General features: G+C 46.0%; 1 protein-coding gene across 2 annotated transcripts; it reads left to right on the top strand.

Annotated features, from left to right (window-relative positions):
* Positions 1-94: 94 nt before the first annotated feature.
* On the top strand, positions 95-11492 carry polm (polymerase (DNA directed), mu). 2 transcript variants are annotated; one of them, XR_001320473.3, is made up of 11 exons: positions 95-744; positions 858-1065; positions 1309-1516; positions 1793-1891; positions 2092-2262; positions 2416-2487; positions 2586-2706; positions 2833-2956; positions 8090-8192; positions 8415-9417; positions 10471-11492. XR_001320473.3 is itself a non-coding variant. In XM_014140468.3 (11 exons), exons 1-11 carry the CDS (start codon positions 884-886, stop codon positions 10555-10557), a joined length of 1665 nt encoding a protein of 554 aa, XP_013995943.3. In that variant the 5' UTR covers positions 95-883; the 3' UTR covers positions 10558-11492. The 2 variants fall into 2 exon arrangements, 1 of the variants encoding a protein (XP_013995943.3); XM_014140468.3 differs by having other exon boundaries at positions 95-1065; positions 8415-8828; positions 9334-9417.
* Positions 11493-18979: the final 7487 nt, after the last annotated feature.

Raw genomic sequence — 18979 nt, 5'->3', positions numbered from 1 at the left:
TCGATTGAAGAGGGAGAACTTTAAACCGCTTGTGGTGTTTTAGATAAATACCAATAAATGTGCCAGCTTTCTTAAAAAAAAAAAAAAACAGTGTTCTTAGAACGAGTCACAAATTGCAGACATCAGTGTAATGCTGTTTAATATATTATGTTGATGATTCGTCTTGAAACAGCTGAAACTTGTTACAACAGTTTGGTCTACATTTCTGTATACTAGTTTTGCTCAATTTGAAATCAAAATAAATGTGTATTGGTTTCTATCTAGACATTTGCCATGCGGGTCATTACATGTGTTTATCCTAATAGAGAAGTGATTAATTGGACGTACAGGGATAAAACCCCGCGAACTCTTATGTTGACCACATGGGCGCGTGGTGGGAAGAGCACTTCCTGTTTCCCCGTCGGAACTATTTTTTGTGTTGCACTTGCTTCAGAAGGTGGTTGTCCAAAATAGACTTGATGAGACATGTAAGTCATCGTGGTAGCAAGACAGCAGCACACTTTTTCTTATTTAACCTTTATTTAACTAGGCAAGTCAGTTCTTATTTACAATGACGGCCTACCCCGGCCAAACCCGGACGACGCTGGGCCAATTGTGCGCCGCCCTATGGGACTCCCAATCACGACCGGATGTGATACAGCCTGGATTTGAACCAGGGACTGTAGTGACACCTCTTGCACTGAGATGCAGTGCCTAGACAGCTGCGCCAGTCGGGAGCCCAAGATACTAGTCACTATCCGTACTGTAGGTGGCGGCAATACATCAATAGGCGTAGTCTGCCATAAAACCTAAAGGAAGAAGAAGCACACTCGTGAGAATTATGAACCGTTGTGTATGTATCTGTTGTCGTTTTCTAGACAGATGAGCGAGTCTGCCAACAAATATGGTCCCTCTAAAGCGCAGGAAAGTGAACTGCTCCGTTACAAGTGACAGCAGCGGTGACAGGACCAGAAAGTTTCCCGGGGTTGTCATCTTTCTCCTGGAGAGAAAGATGGGAGCCAGTCGGAGAGCCTTCCTCACTCGGCTCGGACGGGGGAAAGGTTTCAACATAGAATACTCCTTAAGGTAGTGTGAACAACAATCTTCTGGGGTGAAAATAATGTATGCTAATAACTTCACCTTGTCTCCAGTACTATCCCTGCTGATCTAAGACCGATAGCTAGGCTAGAAAGATTGAGTATGTATCATTCGAGACTTAAGTTCCTATAAATCAGTGGTCTTGAATGAAAGGGAACAAGGGTGCTTAGGGACACTTTAGGGATATTTGCCAATGTAAATCAAGTCTTGGTAACCTCTGTTTTTCCCTAGCCGTTCCATCACTCATATTGTGTCCGAGAATAATTCTGGGGAGGAAGTCCGGACTTGGCTGGACCTCCAGACTGGAGGACAGGGGAGAGAAGGAGGAGAAGGCAGGACAGCCCGACCTGGTTCTGTCCATCTCCTGGACATCGTGTGGTACACAGAGAGCATGCATGCTGGCATCCCCGTGGTTATACTGGACAGACACAGACTACAGGTAGGATATAGCCTGGCCACCTACCTGTACCTACTACCACTACCCGTACTTTGACTAATATCATCTTCCTCGCATAGTGGAGAATGATATGGGTTATTTTCATGGGGGCACGCAACTGAAAACCTTTTGCAACAAAAAGTCCAGGTAGTCCTTCCCTGCTTGTCTGTTTTCTGACAGCCCCTGTAACATAACGCATTTCATTGCACCTATCCAGTCTATGTGACAATAAAATAAATGTTGTGGGGTGTGCCTAATGTACACAACCTTGTTCCACAGGAGAGAGAGAAGCCTGGTTTGGAGCTGACAGTGGTCTCAGTACCCAGCTATGCCTGTCAGAGACACACCCCTCTACTGCACCACAACACAATACTGACCGTGAGTCCTTCTCACAATCCCCTCCTTACTTACGAGGTGTTGATGTTCTGAATGATGTCTATGGCTACTTTGTTCCATCTCAAACACTAACTTATGTTGTCAAAAGCATATTGTATTTTCTGAACGAGCTGTCTATATATATCTTTCTCTCTCTCTCTCTCTCCTCCTTTTCTTTCTCTCTCTCTTGCTCCCCCCTGTAGGATGCGTTGTCCATACTGGCTGAGAATGCGGAGCTCAGTGAAAACGAGGGACGGGGAGTGGCGTTCCGTAGGGCGGCAGCCTTGTTGAAATCCCTCCCCCAGGAGGTCAGAGGGGCAGAGCAACTACGAGGACTGCCTTGTCTGGGGGAGCACTCACTCAGAGTCATCAAGGTCTGGATACAGACATCTGTCTATTTTTTTCACTTCTCTATGTTTTCACCTCTCTCTCTTTCTGTCTGTGTGTATTTCTCTCTCTCTCTCTGGTCTCTTATCAGAACCTCTCAATTTGCCTCTCAGTCCCTCCTTCTCCCTGTTTATCTTTAGGAGGTTCTGGAGGATGGTGTATCTCATGAGGTGGAGACCACCATGCATTCAGAACAGTTTAAGGCCATGAAGGTGAGTTGGGGTGCGCTGAGACCTCCATCTCTGGTTATGGTCCCTGAATCTCTGTCCTTTGCTTCCACTTATTGGAGAGAAGTGTGTGTGTGTTTCAGGCCCTAACAGGTATTTTCGGGGTAGGGGCAAAGACAGCGGACCGTTGGTTCAGGGAGGGAATACACAACCCCTCCAACCTGCAAAGATCAGGACACACACTCAACAGAGCGCAACGAATAGGTGTGTGTGGAGCCTCTCTGAGCAGTGGTAGTAATGGTAGTAAGCCCAAAGTGCCCTCTGCACAATAGTTTTCTACAGTCAGTGCAAAGGTCACTCAATCCTCTTCTCTTCCTCTCTCCCTCTCAGGTCTGAAGTATTATGACGAACTGAACCTGCCTGTCACGAAACCAGAGGCTGTTGCAATTGGTCAGATTGTGGAGAGGGCTGTGCTCCCGGGTGCAGAGATAACTCTGATTGGAGGATTCAGGAGGTACGCTGAGCAGTTTTCACTGCTCTACGCATTCGGTGACATATAACTGGTCTGTATCTCTCTCTCCTTTTCTTTCTTTCCTCTCTATTTCTGTCCTCCGTTGATCTCGTTCCTCTTATTTCTCTCTCTAGAGTAGGGTTGTGAACGTTTAAACGAAATTCGGATCCTTTCCCCCCACACAATTAAATTCACAGTGCAGCTGGCTCTCCTGCTCTTTCTCTTCACTAATGATGCCAGTGTGTCATCAGTCTGTTGCGTGTAGAATATCCTAGCATATTCATTGATGATAGGCCCTGCTTTACTGAAGTTGCAAGACATTGCAAGCTAAGAACTTGCGAAATACAGCATTCCATTGCGAGATACAGCTTTTGATTGCGGATAGATAGGACTACTGCACGGTTCTGACTCCGTCTGTCTGGTGGACGACCTGTCTATACTGATAGAGAGGCCTACTGCACGGTTCTGACTCCGTCTGCCTGGTGGACGACCTGTCTATACTGATAGATAGGCCTACTGCACGGTTCTGACTCCGTCTGCCTGGTGGACGACCTGTCTATACTGATAGATAGGCCTACTGCACGGTTCTGACTCCGTCTGCCTGGTGGACGACCTGTCTATACTGATAGATAGGCCTACTGCACAGTTCTGACTCCGTCTGCCTGGTGGACGACCTGTCTATACTGATAGATAGGCCTACTGCACGGTTCTGACTCGTCTGCCTGGTGGACGACCTGTCTATACTGATAGAGAGGCCTACTGCATGGTTCTGACTCGTCTGCCTGGTGGACGACCTGTCTATACTGATAGATAGGCCTACTGCACGGCTCTGACTCTGTCTGCCTGGTGGACGACCTGTCTATACTGATAGATAGGCCTACTGCACGGTTCTGACTCCGTCTGCCTGGTGGACGACCTGTCTATACTGATAGATAGGCCTACTGCACGGTTCTGACTCCGTCTGCCTGGTGGACGACCTGTCTATACTGATAGATAGGCCTACTGCACGGTTCTGACTCCGTCTGCCTGGTGGACGACCTGTCTATACTGATAGATAGGCCTACTGCACGGTTCTGACTCCGTCTGCCTGGTGGACGACCTGTCTATACTGATAGATAGGCCTACTGCACGGTTCTGACTCCGTCTGCCTGGTGGACGACCCGTCTATACTGATAGATAGGCCTACTGCACGGTTCTGACTCCGTCTGCCTGGTGGACGACCTGTCTATACTGATAGATAGGCCTACTGCACGGTTCTGACTCCGTCTGCCTGGTGGACGACCTGTCTATACTGATAGGCCTACTGCAGGGTTCTGACTCCGTCTGCCTGGTGGCCGACCTGTCAACTGATAGATAGGCCTACTGCACGGTTCTGACTCCGTCTGCCTGGTGGACGACCTGTCTATACTGATAGATAGGCCTACTGCACGGTTCTGACTCCGTCTGCCTGGTGGACGACCTGTCTATACTGATAGATAGGCCTACTGCACGGTTCTGACTCCGTCTGCCTGGTGGACGACCTGTCTATACTGATAGATAGGCCTACTGCACGGTTCTGACTCCGTCTGCCTGGTGGACGACCTGTCTATACTGATAGATAGGCCTACTGCACGGTTCTGACTCCGTCTGCCTGGTGGACGACCTGTCTATACTGATAGATAGGCCTACTGCAGGGTTCTGACTCCGTTTGCCTGGTGGACGACCTGTCTATACTGTGCCCCTCCCCTCTCTCTGTCCCTCGCTAGCTCGCTATGAAAGATGCGAGTGTTTGTGTTCTCGGAAGTACTGCAACTTATCAGTCTCCTCCGTTCCAAAAATACTGGAACTTAGTAGTCGATGCCTAGTGGAAGATGTTTTCTGCTAAATGTCTTGGTAAGTCACAGTATTTTAAAATGAATGTACATACTTTTCTTAGGCGAGAGTGGTCTGCACACAGGCAGCTCGAGGTCATTTTATTGACCGTTATGGTTGAATAGTGATGGAGGTTAGTAAAATGCCCGTTCAGTGGCGCTTCGAAACTATCCCCAGAGAAGGTTAGTTTCAGCATTTAAAAAGCCGTAGTGTACCCTTACAGACAAACATGCTGTAGCCTAGGCGTTTTCAAGGGTAGGCTATATGACTGTGGTAGGAAAAACTTCATTGCCTGACCCTAGTGGTCGTACGTGCGTAATAGGACCATCAAATTGTATTGGCCACATACACATGGTTAGCAGATGTTAATGTGAGTGTAGCGACATGCTTGTGCTTCTAGTTCCGACCATGCAGTAATGTCTAACAAGTAATCTAACCTAACAATTTCACAACAACTATCTTTTACACACAAGTGTAAAGGAATGAATAAGAATATGTACTTAAAAATATATGAATGAGCGATGGCCAAACAGCATAGGCAAGATGCAGTAGATGGTATAGAGTACAGTATATACATATGAGATGAGTAATGTAAGGTATGTAAACATTATATAAAGTGGCAATGTTTAAAGTGGCTAGTGATACATTTATTACATCAATTTTTCATTATTAAAGTGGCTAGAGATGAGTCAGTATGTTGGCAGCAGCCACTCAATGTTAGTGATGGCTGTTTAACAGTCTGATGGCCTTGAGATAGAAGCTGTTTTTCAGTCTCTCGGTCCCCGCTTTGATGCACCTGTCCTGACCTCGCGTTCTGGATGATAGCGGGGTGAACAGACAGTGGCTCGGGTGGTTGTTGTCCTTGATGATCTTTTTGGCCTTCCTGTGACATCGGGTGGTGTAGGTGTCCTGGAGGGCAGGTAGTTTGCCCCCGGTGATGCGTTGTGCAGCCTTCCGGTTATGGGCGGAGCAGTTGCCGTACCAGGCAGTGATACAGCCCGACAGGATGCTCTCGATTGTGCGTCTAAAAGTTTGAGTGTTTTTGGTGACAAGCTGAATTTCTTCAGCCTCTTGAAGTTGAGGAGGCGCTGCTGCGCCTTCTTCACCACGCTGACTGGGTGGGTGGACCATTTCAGTTTGTCCGTGATGTGTACGCCGAGGAACTTAACTTTCCACCTTCTCTACTACTGTCCCGTCGATGTGGATAGGGGGCTGCTCCCTCTGCTGTTTCCTGAAGTCCACGATCATCTCCTTTGTTTTGTTGACATTGAGTGTGAGGTTATTTTCCTGACGCCACACTTAGAGGGCCCTCACCTCCTCCCTGTAGGCCGTCTCGTCGTTGTTGGTAATCAAGTCTACCACTGTAGTGTCGTCTGCAAACTTGATGATTGAGTTGGAGGCATGCATGGCCACGCAGTCGTGGGTGAACAGGGTGTACAGGAGAGGGCTGAGAACGCACCCTTGTGGGGCCCCAGTGTTGAGGATCAGCGGGGTGGAGATGTTGTTACCTACCCTCACCACCTGGGGGGCGGCCCCTCAGGAAGTGCAGGACCCAGTTGCACAGGGGCGGGGTCGACCCAGGGTCTCGAGCTTAATGACGAGTTTGGAGGGTACTATGGTGTTAAATGCTGAGCTGTAATTGATGAACAGCATTCTTACATAGATATTCCTCTTGTCCAGATGGGTTAGGGCAGTGTGCAGTGTGATTGCGTCGCCTGTGGACCTATTGGGGCGGTAAGCAAATTGGAGTGGGTCTAGGGTGTCCGGTAGGGTGGAGGTGATATGATCCTTGACTAGTCTCTCAAAGCACTTCATGATGACGGAAGTGAGTGCTACGGGGCGATAGTCATTTAGCTCAGTTACCGTAGCTTTCTTGAGGACAGGAACAATGGTGGCCCTCTTGAAGCATGTGGGAACAGCAGACTAGGATAAGGATTGATTGAATATGTCTGTAAACACACCAGCCAGCTGGTCTGCACATGCTCTGAGGACGCGGCTGGGGATGCCGTCTGGGCCGGCAGCCTTGTGAGGGTTAACACGTTTAAATGTTTTACTCACATTGGCTGCAGTGAAGGAGAGCCCGCAGGTTTTGGTAGCGGGCCGTGTCAGCGAGCAAGTAAGTTTAGTTTGTCTGGGAGCAAGACATCGTGGTCCGTGACAGGGCTGGTTTTCCTTTTGTAGTCCGTGATTGACTATAGACCCTGCCACATACCTCTCGTGTCTGAGCCGTTGAATTGCGTCTCCACTTTGTCTCTATACTTACGCTTAGCTTGTTTGATTGTCTTGCCGAGGGAATCGCTACACTGTTTGTATTCGGTCATGTTTCCGGTCACCTTGCCCTGATTTAAAAGCAGTGGTTCGCGCTTTCAGTTTTGTGCAAATGCTGCCATCAATCCTCGGTTTCTGGTTGGGGAAGGTTTTAATAGTTGCTGTGGGTACAACGTCACTGATGCACTTGCTAATAAACTCGCTCACCGAATCCGCGTATTCATCAATGTTATTGTCCGACGCTATGCGGAACATATCCCAATCCACGTGATCGAAGCAATCTTGAAGCGTGGAATCCGATTGGTCGGACCAGCGTTGAACAGACCTAAGCACGGGCGCTTCCTGTTATAGTTTCTGTCTATAGGCTGGGAGCAACAAAATGGAGTCGTGGTCAGATTTACCAAAAGGAGTGCTTTATATGCGTCGCGGAAGTTAGAGTAACAATGATCCAGGGTTTTGCCAACCCGGGTCGCGCATTTGATATGCTGATAAAATTTAGGGAGTCTTGTTTTCAGATTAGCCTTGTTAAAATCCCCAGCTACAATAAATGCAGCCTCAGGATATGTGGTTTCCAGTTTACATAGAGTCAAATGAAGTTCTTTCAGGGCCGTCGAGATGTCTGCTTGGGGGGGTATACACGACTGATTATGATCGAAGAGAATTCTCTTGGTAGATAATGCGGTCGGCATTTGATTGTAAGGAATTCCAGGTCAGGTGAACAAAAGGACTTGAGTTCCTGTATGTTGTTATGATCACACCACGTCTCGTTAATCATAAGGCATACACCCCCGCCCTTGTTACCAGAGAGATGTTTGTTTCTGTCGGCGCGATGCGTGAAGAAGCCAGGTGGCTGTACCCACTCTGATGTATCCCGAGTGAGCCATATTTCCGTGAAACAAAGAACGTTACAATCTCATTATTCTGCATTGTGAATTGACTTGGAATTGTAACATGTATTTTTTCTTGCTGTTTTTAAACGTGAAGCAAACTTGTTCATTTCTCACATCCCTACTATAGAGGTAAGCAGACTGGTCATGATGTGGACTTCTTGATAACCCACCCCGACGAGGGCAGAGAGGAGGGGCTCATGCCTAAGGTGGTGTCCTGGCTTGAAGCACAGGTAACACACACCAGTTGTTTCTATTTTCCATCCGAACAACTTTACACCATCTATTACAATTCCCAGAAAGCATTTCCCCATTTCCTTCTATCAGCTAAATATGGAACGTGTGGTTAGCTGTTTACTATACAAAACACCATCAGGCCTGGTCAGTTCAACAAGCCAACCTGAGTAAGGATGTTTCTGTACCTCCAGGGGTGTAACACTCTATTTTGTACCCAGGGCTTCCTGTTGTACCAGAAGACCACCGGGAACTCTTATCTGGAGAGCAAAGAGGGTCCTGCGAGGCCAGCCTCTAACATGGACCGCTTTGAAAGATGCTTCTCTATCTTTAGACTGAGCACAGACAATGAAGGGAGGGAGATCCAGACGGGGGATGGTCCACAGACATACTCACCGACACTGACCAATACAGATCCACACACCCACTCAGACACTCACCCACACTCAAAAACGGACTCTCACCCACTTCCCCAGACCCTTGTGGTGGTGGGTGACCATGCCCAGAAGGTGAGCAGGGTGCTGGGTCATTCTCAGTGCTCAGGTCCCCGGTCCTGGAGGGCAGTGAGGGTAGACCTGGTGGTCTCTCCATACAGCCAGTTTGCCTTCGCATTACTGGGCTGGACTGGATCGAAGGTACGGCCTAAACCTAACCCCCGACCTCTAACTTGTGATCCTGTTATAAGGCTTCAAGATGCACCTCACCCCCCCCCACCAGCCTTCCATGTGAATCTTAGGCCTTATCTCATTTGGGGAAAAGTCTGTCCTCTGTCTTCTCTCCTCTGGAAACCAATAAGTAGTCAAGGAGAGTGTACATTTGTTAGTAGGAAGTGTGTCCTCCCCTCCTCGATAGCCACCTTTCATCGAGGATAGTCATGTGTATCCTATCGGAGTCCTTCCAGGAAGAGTTTTGATCTGCTACACCCCCTTTGAAGCAGTTGTTTTCTCCAAGGAGAAAAGCATGCAAACATTTACAAACAATATGCTAATTACTGTAAAATGTTTTGCACAGCTAGCTACATTTTGTTTGATCACTTTACACGTTTATTTTGGGATTCCACCCCTGTAAATGTCTTTTGCCTGATGACGTGCGAGTGGAGCGCATTTTCAACCAGCCTTCTCTTTCTCTCTCTCTCTGCAGTTGTTTGAGAGAGAGCTGCGTCGCTGGGCAGTACATGAGAAGGCCATGACTCTGAGCAGCCATGCTCTGTACGACAGAAAACGGGTACATACACTCTCTCAAACACACACACATTTTAAATACTGTAGTGGTTAATTTCTGTATTATCAAATGAGAGACAAACTTATCACAAGTCAGAGTTATACTTAAACTAAATCTTTATTCCCTTATTAATAAGGGAGCAGGTCAATACAACACACATGTGAAGTAACTCGATTGAGTGCTCTGCGATAACGATGGCTGGTCGACGAACCACTCTTAGATGATTTGTTGAGAGCCCCGAGACAAAGGATACCTTTTTTGCTACCTTTTTATAGCAAAGATACATCCTCTTAGTCTACATGACAAACAACAGATGTGTGGAATGGGTCACAGGGTTAGGATTCGTATAAAATATACAAATAATTCACAGCAGACAGTATCTGCTGTAAAGACTTCTCATTGTGTAGAAACCAGGGTATGGCCCCCATAGACAAGGTTTGTCTCATAATTATCCATACTCGAGCCATCTCCACCCTGGTACCTCCCAGCACACAAACACCAACTCATGCGATGGAATGCAGCCTTTTAGATTTTATCACCAAAGGCATCATAAATCTACTGTCCGCATTAAGCCCGAGGCCCACTGTTCACACAGACACAATATAGTTCTAACAACCCCCATTCTGTTGCGTAACACAACCATTTGATGCAATAACAGTATTATAACAGTCTTGTAATTTCAGTCTCACAATACTTTATTTGAATCCACACAGCACAGTCAAGAAGGATTCAAACATTTCAAAGGTCACAGATACTTGGACACTAATGGATACAGACACACTCTCTCAAAAGTCATACACATGCACACATTTTAAATACTTTATTTGGGTACACACAGCATCATGTCTTTGTGTGCTCACTTCAAAGGACTGGCACCTGCACAAAGACGTGATGCTGACAATCAGCTGTAGCGATCTGAGGGTTAAACTGTGGTCTTATGTTTCCTACCTATGTCTTTTCCATCTCCCTCTTATTCTCTCTCTTGCTCGTTCTCTCTCTCTCTCTCCCTTTCTTTGTCTCTCTCCTCCTCATTGCTCTCTCTTGCTCTCTGATCAGATGCAGTATCTAAGGGCTAGTTCAGAGGAGGAGATCTTTGCTCATCTGGGTCTGGAATATATCCCTCCGTGTGACCGGAATGCCTGACGACAACATACTGGACTGATAACAGACACAGTCTAAGAGCTAAGCTAAGCAAACCCAAGCTAACTTAAACCTAAACATAAGCCACATCAAACTAAGCCTTATCCCGGAACAACACACAGGCCAGATACAGCCCAGGGTAGACAAGAAGGGAGGGTGAGAGGTAGCTAGATCGTTACATATCTGTATTTTATTATATTGTAAATAATAGATAACATACAGACCCAGGATGTTGTAAAGTACCAAATCTATAGATGTGTTTAATTTAGTTAACTAAATTAACTGCTCGAGCCATTAATTGTACAGAATGTGCTTTTTTTTTCATATCTGACATATTAGCTCATTTTTCTTTCATTGGTGCCATGTTATTGAATACGTTTTTAATATTTACTAGAATTTGTCTGCTTGTTTGTGATATTTAGAATGCAGTTAATCTATGTGAATTAAAATTGTATCAATAATTTTAGACTTACCAAAAAGCTTTTAAAATGTGACATAATGTAGGCCTAAAACTGTGTTCATTCTGAGGGAAAGTGTTTAATCTATGCATGCCGTCATGCAGTGTGTGTGGTTTTGTTACATTTTGCATGATGACAGCAGTGGCCTATTTACACAGCAGGTGTACACTACACTACACACACACACACACCATCCATCCAACTCACATTATGTACAAAATAAGTTAAAAAAATGCCAAAAAACACACACAATAGCATAATTGGTTAGGGGATCGTAAAACAGCAGCCATCTCCTCCGGTGCATGTGACAAATATTACCTCTCATGACATGTCTGAGCATATATATATATGTTTATACATTGATATATGTATATACAGTATACCATTTTATATATTATCAATTTATGCATTGTGGTGGTTTCTGTGTGTACTCTTTTGTTTTTATTTGACAGAAATAAAACTCCCCTATTATTGAATGAGGATCATGTGGGTGCAGCAGTTTATATACGACCAGTCGGGGTGTATGAGTTGGTGAGGGACCAATCTATGGATTTCACAAAACTGGGCAGGGGCGCAGCCATGGGTGGGTATGGGAGGGCATAGGCCCACTCACTTGTGAGCCAGGCCCAGCCAATCAGAATGAGTTTTTCCACACAAAAGGGCTATATTACAGACAGAAGTACTCCCCAGCACCCCCATGCAGGTGAAGAAACCAGGTGTGAGGGTCCTGGACAGTTGGACTTACTGCCAAATTCTCAAAAAGGACATTTTATTTTAGCTCATAAAACATGGGACCAACACTTTACATGTTGCTTTCATATTTTTGTTCAGTATATAACTGGGAATAAAGTGACAGTTGCAGCAGCGTATGTGATGAGTAAAAAAAGTGCAAAAGGTTTAATGCAAAGGTCCCGAGTGGCGCTGCGGTCTAAGGCACTGCATCTCAGTGCTAGAGGTGTCACTACAGTCCCTGGTTAGATTCCAGGCTATATCACAACCAGACGTGATTGGGAGTCCCATAGGGCGGCGCACACTTGGCCCAGCGTCGTCCGGATTAGGGTTTGGCCTGGGTAGACCGTCATTGTAAATAAAGAATTTGTTCTTAACCGACTTGCCAAGTTAAATGAAGGTAAAATAAAAGTCCAGGTAGCTATTTGGCTAACTATTTAAATATTTAGCAGTCTTCTAGCTTGGCGGTAGAAGCTGTTCAAGGTCCTGTTGGTTCCAGGCTTGATGCATCGGCACCGAGTCTATGACTCGGGTGGCTGGAGGCTTTGACAATTTTTTTTGGGGGGGGGCCTCCTTTGACATCGCCTGGTAGAGAGGTCCTGGATGGCAGGGAGCCCGACCCCAGTGATGTACTATGACTAATATAGTCATCGGATGAAATGAAAGCCAGACAGTACCCCAGACAGTCAGCCAACCAATCAACAATTGCATAAAATTTTTAGGTTGATTTGATTTAAATCAGCATCAGATACAATTACACTCTTCAGTCTGATTAACCAACTTTTTTTTCTTTAAATGTCTGCTATATCAGACTGCTGAACTACCAAACATACATTTGACACAAATGTACCCAAGATTCAAACTTGCAGTAGAAAATGATATGCAAGAGAAGATTAAGTTATTTTGCTCACCATTTAAACACAGCTCACATAATTAAAATCTCCTCACCACAACCCTGCCTTATATTTCATGTTCACATAATCACCACCTCTTCCTACAGGGTTTTAAAGGTTTATTGGAAACAGACCAGGTCATTTATCATAGGGTGCGTGCCTCCACTGGCGTTTCCAGCACCTCTTCCTAACAGCCTCATTAACCTCTAAATGCCGGTTCAACTTCAAAAGCACCGTCACCTCTCACAAGTCCTTGGTTACACCCCTCACACACACACACACACCTCAGATCGCTCTGTCACACCAAACTCAATGGGACAGGAAAAGCTTAGTGAAAGACCCCTAGGATATATCTCTCCTAAAGGCATTTCTAATCGTCAAACTAGTTATCATGAGTTAAAATAAAACATTTATTTATATAGATAAGCATGTAAAGGGGCTTGTCAATCTCAGAATGTGTGTCTGCATGTGCGTGCGCGTGTGTGAGAGGTGGAGCAGCAGTTTTCCTCCACGACGCCTGCTCCCCATTGGCACGTCACCTGTTCCCACGCTAGTGATGCCACACGTGTGAAACAAAAGTTTACTGACTGACTGGGAGGGAGAGACACACATCAACAACACCTTTGTGTTCTGAGAGGAGCAGCAGAGACTGGAGGTCTGTGGGACTGGGTCGTGTTCTGAGAGGAGCAGCAGAGACTGGAGGTCTGTGGGACTTGGTCGTGTTCTGAGAGGAGCAGCAGAGACTGGAGGTCTGTGGGACTGGGTCGTGTTCTGAGAGGAGCAGCAGAGACTGGAGGTCTGTGGGACTGGGTCGTGTTCTGAGAGGAGCAGCAGAGACTGGAGGTCTGTGGGACTGGGTCGTGTTCTGAGAGGAGCAGCAGAGACTGGAGGTCTGTGGGACTGGGTCGTGTTCTGAGAGGAGCAGCAGAGACTGGAGGTCTGTGGGACTGGGTCGTGTTCTGAGAGGAGCAGCAGAGACTGGAGGTCTGTGGGACTGGGTCGTGTTCTGAGAGGAGCAGCAGAGACTGGAGGTCTGTGTGTTCATGCACTTGTGTGTATGTCAGAGAGGGTGTGTGTGTCTCCTATGTCTCACCTCTACAGAGACTGAAAAGGAGACCGCCTGCCTGTGGGGCCAGACTGCAGGCCTGCCTACTGTAGGTAATAATGGTTTTGTTGGGGGGGGTTCATGACCAAAGGCTTGTTCCCCCCCTCCTCTCCTTTTGATCATAGGAGTCACAGTGCCTGCTTTTCCTCCACAACCAGTATATCAAAGCACCAGGAGCCTTTTAAGGAGCTGATGGGGATCTATAAGACAAGGAGAAGAGGTCTGACTGACAGGCTGTTATACACCACACAGGGCGGGACACTGGTGGACAACAGGAGCCAAACAGGTTCATAATTATTACATCACAGACAAACTAACATGAACAAACAGGCCGTGAATAGCAGATTCACTGATATAAAACTTCTACCAGAGGGTTGTTTAGGTGTCCTTCAACTGATTGGTCTGATGATACTGTACATGTATTGAACTGAAACAAAAGGCACCTCTGTATGTGTGGTATTTGAACATGTTACAATATTTTATCAATCCCCTTTCCATGTTGGGCTGATGTATCAATGCTGCCAGTTAGACTGTTTCCTGTCCTCTGTCTCTCCTAAGCCTGCACTGGGCACAGATCATGGATCACCTTAACCTCCACAAATCCTAACCATAACCATTTGGGGGTTAAAGTGCTAAACTGGTCTTAGATCCGTGTCTAGTAGGGACAACTTCTGTTTGTGTATGTGTCTCTGCGCGTGTGCATGTGTCGTCCACGACAGTGCCTGTGTGTGTGCGTGCCTGTGTGTATGTGCGTGCCTGTGTGTGTGTGTGTGTGTGCACCCCTGCATGCTCGTGTGTGTGTCCTGAGAGGGCAAGGGGAGTGTCTGTGTCCATAACAGAACAGCAAACAGGGCCGTTAGAGATGAAAGGATGTGAATGGAGCCAATCAAAGAGAAGCACAGCTGGAGACCGTCAGCCCACAGACAGAATGGCCTCTCCCTGATCACTCACACTCACACACACACACCACACACACACACACACACACACACACACACACACAAACACACAAACCAACTAATAATGTAACCATGTGAGTTAATACAGTTGAACACACACATACAGCAGAGTGTTGGTCCATTTCATTTTGTCAAGAGTTGAATTTGAGAAAAGACAAAGGGGTCTATCTCAAATCGGGAGTGGAATCTGACATGAAGGTCAAATATGGCCCAGTTATGTAGTAGGGTTTGACCCAGGTGGAAACAGTGTGGCCATAAATAAGTGTAATGACAGAGCAAACAAACTACGTGAGCTATAGCTAATACAGTTGAAGACACACACATACCACGAAAGACCAATCAGTGACTACATTAACAGAGTCCAAATGGAATGGGCCTTTAAACAAGGACATCACAGAACCAGGAATATGCCTTAGCAGTGTATTTATGAGTGTGTGTTGGGTTGACTAACTCAATGCCATGTGAGTGTCACTCACATACCAGGTTTTAAGATTCTGGAAGTAGGACATTGTCATGAATAAAATGTCATAACCTGTTTTTATTTTATTTAACCTTTAACCTGTTCTGTAACTGCAGATTATAATGTTCCGGGAGCTTCCAACAATAGAATAAGAACTAATTCTAAAGTTCCATCTTACACAGACAGCAGGGCTTCCCAATAGCACCCTCCCTCCCTCCATACCCTGCAAGGACTGTATGTATAAATTAGCAAGGAAATAGATTAATAAAATAAACTACATTCAAATTAGAAGTAGTAGTGCAGAGACACATTCCTAGGATTCATTTCCTCAAGTGATCTGCCTTCCACACACACACACACACACACACACACACACACACACTGAGGAATTTGCACACAGGCCTATTGATTACAGTTACGACTTCAAAAGATTCAGATCTTTTTGTTTACTCTCTCCTTCCATATCTCCATCCCTATCTCTCTCTCTGTCTCTTTCACTGCTAGGCACTCGGTCTCTTCATGCTGTAGAGTGGGATGGGTACCTAGCCCACCTGTCTGTCTCCCCTCTGTCATTCTGATCGGTGATAGTGAGCTGGGTGCTGTGCTTTGATCTGGGGCTGTTGAGCAAGAAAGTGAGAGACGGGAGAGGTACTGCAAGAGACAGCACGACCATCTCTCCCATACCACTGGCATACAGAGGCCATCAAAGACCCTGATTTTGTGCGTGTGTGTGGCTCCCTACATAATAGAACAGGCTTCTGTCCCAGGAACCCCACATGAATGATTATTTACCACAGAGTGACTATAGACAGTTACTACCTGCATTAATTAATAGGAGCCTTTTTGTACAGCAATGGAGCTCCTGTGGTGCTGTAGACTATAGTGGCCATGCCTGCCTATTGATTGGCCTACTGACCATCTACCCATTTAAATCAGTCAAATATCTGATACCATTTAATAAAAATATGAAGGCATGGAGCGACTTTTGCCAAATGCGCATTGTAGATGCAGGTGAGTTTGGAGACAGGAGTGGTGACGCGCTGCTGTGGATTCGTGGTTCAGCTGACGCCTCTAGTCCCAGTGGGTTTCTGCCAGCCTTGTGTCTTGTCTCCCTCCCTTTCAATGTTACAATAACGATCAGGTGATCAAGTCAATCGGTCGCCTTTATGGCCGATAACAGACTAAACGTTCCTGTCTTTTCTAAAAGACCAAAGTTGTGAAGTAGCCTATCTCCTCCACTCTCCAGCACTGTGTCTCTGAAGGCAGGGGAGGGAGAGAGGGCTGAGGCTGAGAGAGGGGATGGTATTATGTGGATAATATGCAGAGTGGCTGAGCGAGAGATACATTGTGTTAGGGATTAAATATAATCTAATCAAAGTTTATTGGTTGCATACACAGTTTTGCAGATGTCATTGCAGGTGCAGCGAAATGCGTATGTTTCTTGCTCCAACAATGCAGCAATATCTAGCAATAAAATAACAATATACAGATAATAATCCAAAATCGGCTTAATCACAAACTGACCCATTAATAAAATAATTAAGGTCTGTTATTCGGACCGGTGGGTGGAATGGATCCGAGGGCTACTGCGCGCACTCTCTCTCCACTTCTCCGCCTCCAGACGGCTGTCTCTGCGCGCAAACGGAGACCGGTCCCTTCAGTGGAACGCGGATCTTTGATACTCACAAACCCGAATGACATAGACGTCTCAAGGCGACCGTCTTCAGAGAATAAATCACATTCGGTAGCTTCTCAGAACTCCAATGGGAAAATAAATAGTTTCCATAAATGTAAAACAGTGATGTGGTTGATTGAAGGCCAATTTTATAATTCTACGCTTTTGGCGACATGACCAGTTTAACACTTTAGAAAGCCTAAATACTACATACAATAGACCAAGGGTTTCAATACATTTTTGCGCAAACAAACCAAACAACAACCCAATTATTAAATTAGAGCTGTCAGTCCTCTCGCTCACCAGTGGAGACGAGACCCAATGAGACTGAACATTATTAGACAACAATGTCTTTCGGGATCAGGAAGATCCGTCATTATGTCACAATGTTGAGCCAATCAATGACATAATGACGGATCTTCCTGATCCCGAAAGACATTGTTGTCTAATAATGTTCAGTCTCATTGGGTCACCATTCATGGTCACCATTCAACGGGTTAAAGACATATTCAAGGGTTGAATGACTTCCCAGTAGGCCTATACTGTAGCATCAGCAGATCATGGAAAGTATGAAGTTGTAATTTGATATGATGAAATATACAATGATGGGTGTTACTGGATCAGTTAATCATATTAATAAATATAGTGAAACATTCTATTTTTATTCCATGGGTGGAGCCGAGGAGCAGGAGGAAATGCTTCAGTTTTAAAGGAATAGTTCACCAAAATTACAAAATTAAATATTTTTCTTATTCTGCTTAATGGAGAGATATGACAGCAATCCATGCTTTGGTTCAGTTTCCCTGCTTACAGGTTAAGGAAACCAATGGGTAATGTTGTTATTTGGGTGAGCTATCCCTGATAAGAATACAATATGTTATTTAAGAATACATGTACATGATGATTTAGCTCCTGAATGGCGCAGCAGTCTAAGCCACTGCATCTCAGTGCTACAGCCCCTGGTTCAATCCCGGGCTGTATCACAACCGGTTGTGATCAGGAGTCCCATAGGGTGGTGCACAATTGGCCCAGCGTCGTCTGGGTTAGGGTAGGGTTTGGCAGGGGTAGGCCGTCATTGTTAATAAGAATTTGTTCTTAACTGACTTGCCTAGTTAAATTAAATAAAAATGAAATAATGAGCCCTTGCTCTCACACACACTCATAGGCCTGTATTGGGAGGGGAAGTGAGGACTGTGTGTGTGTGTGTGTGTGTGTGTGTGTGTGTGTGTGTGTGTGTGTGTGTGTGTGTGTGGTGTGTGTGTGTGTGTGTGTGTGTGTGTGTGTGTGTGTGTGTGTGTGTGTGTGTGTGTGTGTGTGTGTGTGTGTGTGTGTGTGTGTGTGTGTGTGTGTGTGTGTGTGTGTGTGTGTGTGTGTGTGTGTGAGAGAGGGGGGGGTAACCTTTCCAGACTCACTGGAGCCAGCGGGTAATGGCCTCATCTCATTCAGGTTGATTTAGATGTCTTAATTACTGCAGTTGTGAAAACTGCAGGAGGAAGGAGAGGATGTTCTTTGATCCTTAGCTGAGTGAGTTGTAAATGAGAAGGAATTCCCTGGATAAATACTGACTCTACTCCTGAGACTCAGATCATTACTCCATTTACCAGGACACTGACCTGCTGAGAGAGAACACACACTCACGCACAGTCTTCACTGGATTTACCCAGCTTTGCGAAAAGGTTGTTTACATTTCTGGAACACAAAGGATAACATTAGATGATATAAGTTTTTCCACCCAAACAACAGGACTTTTGCTGGATTTTGATTTATTTTGTTGGATATCTCCATCATCCAACCATGAGGGGACATTTCTCCATCGAGTGGCTTGCCCAAAGTAGCCAGGCATTAGGAAGCACAAGACCCTCGCCTCTCCCCTCTTCCTGGACCTCTGTTGGACCCAACAGCACCTCTGTGACCCAACCTGAGAGCCTGCCTGGGTTCTACTGCCGCCCGAAACCCGAGAATCAGGAGAACCAGGCAAGGAGAGGACAGGGGCTCAACCCATGCAGCTATCCCTGCCTGGCAGGCCCTGAGATAGGTACACATACCAAGAGGATTAGCCCCCTCCACCACAACCACCAAGGTAGGTTCACTCTCCCTCAAATGAACTCACCTCAGGATCTGAGCTTAGATGGGGAACATACATTAA

This window comes from Salmo salar, chromosome 01, assembly GCF_965601325.2.
Source record: "Salmo salar chromosome 01, fSalSal1, whole genome shotgun sequence".
Lineage (NCBI taxonomy): Eukaryota > Metazoa > Chordata > Actinopteri > Salmoniformes > Salmonidae > Salmo > Salmo salar.
The sequence above is the reverse complement of the archived record's forward strand: the minus strand, read 5'-3'. Positions and strand labels throughout refer to the sequence as shown.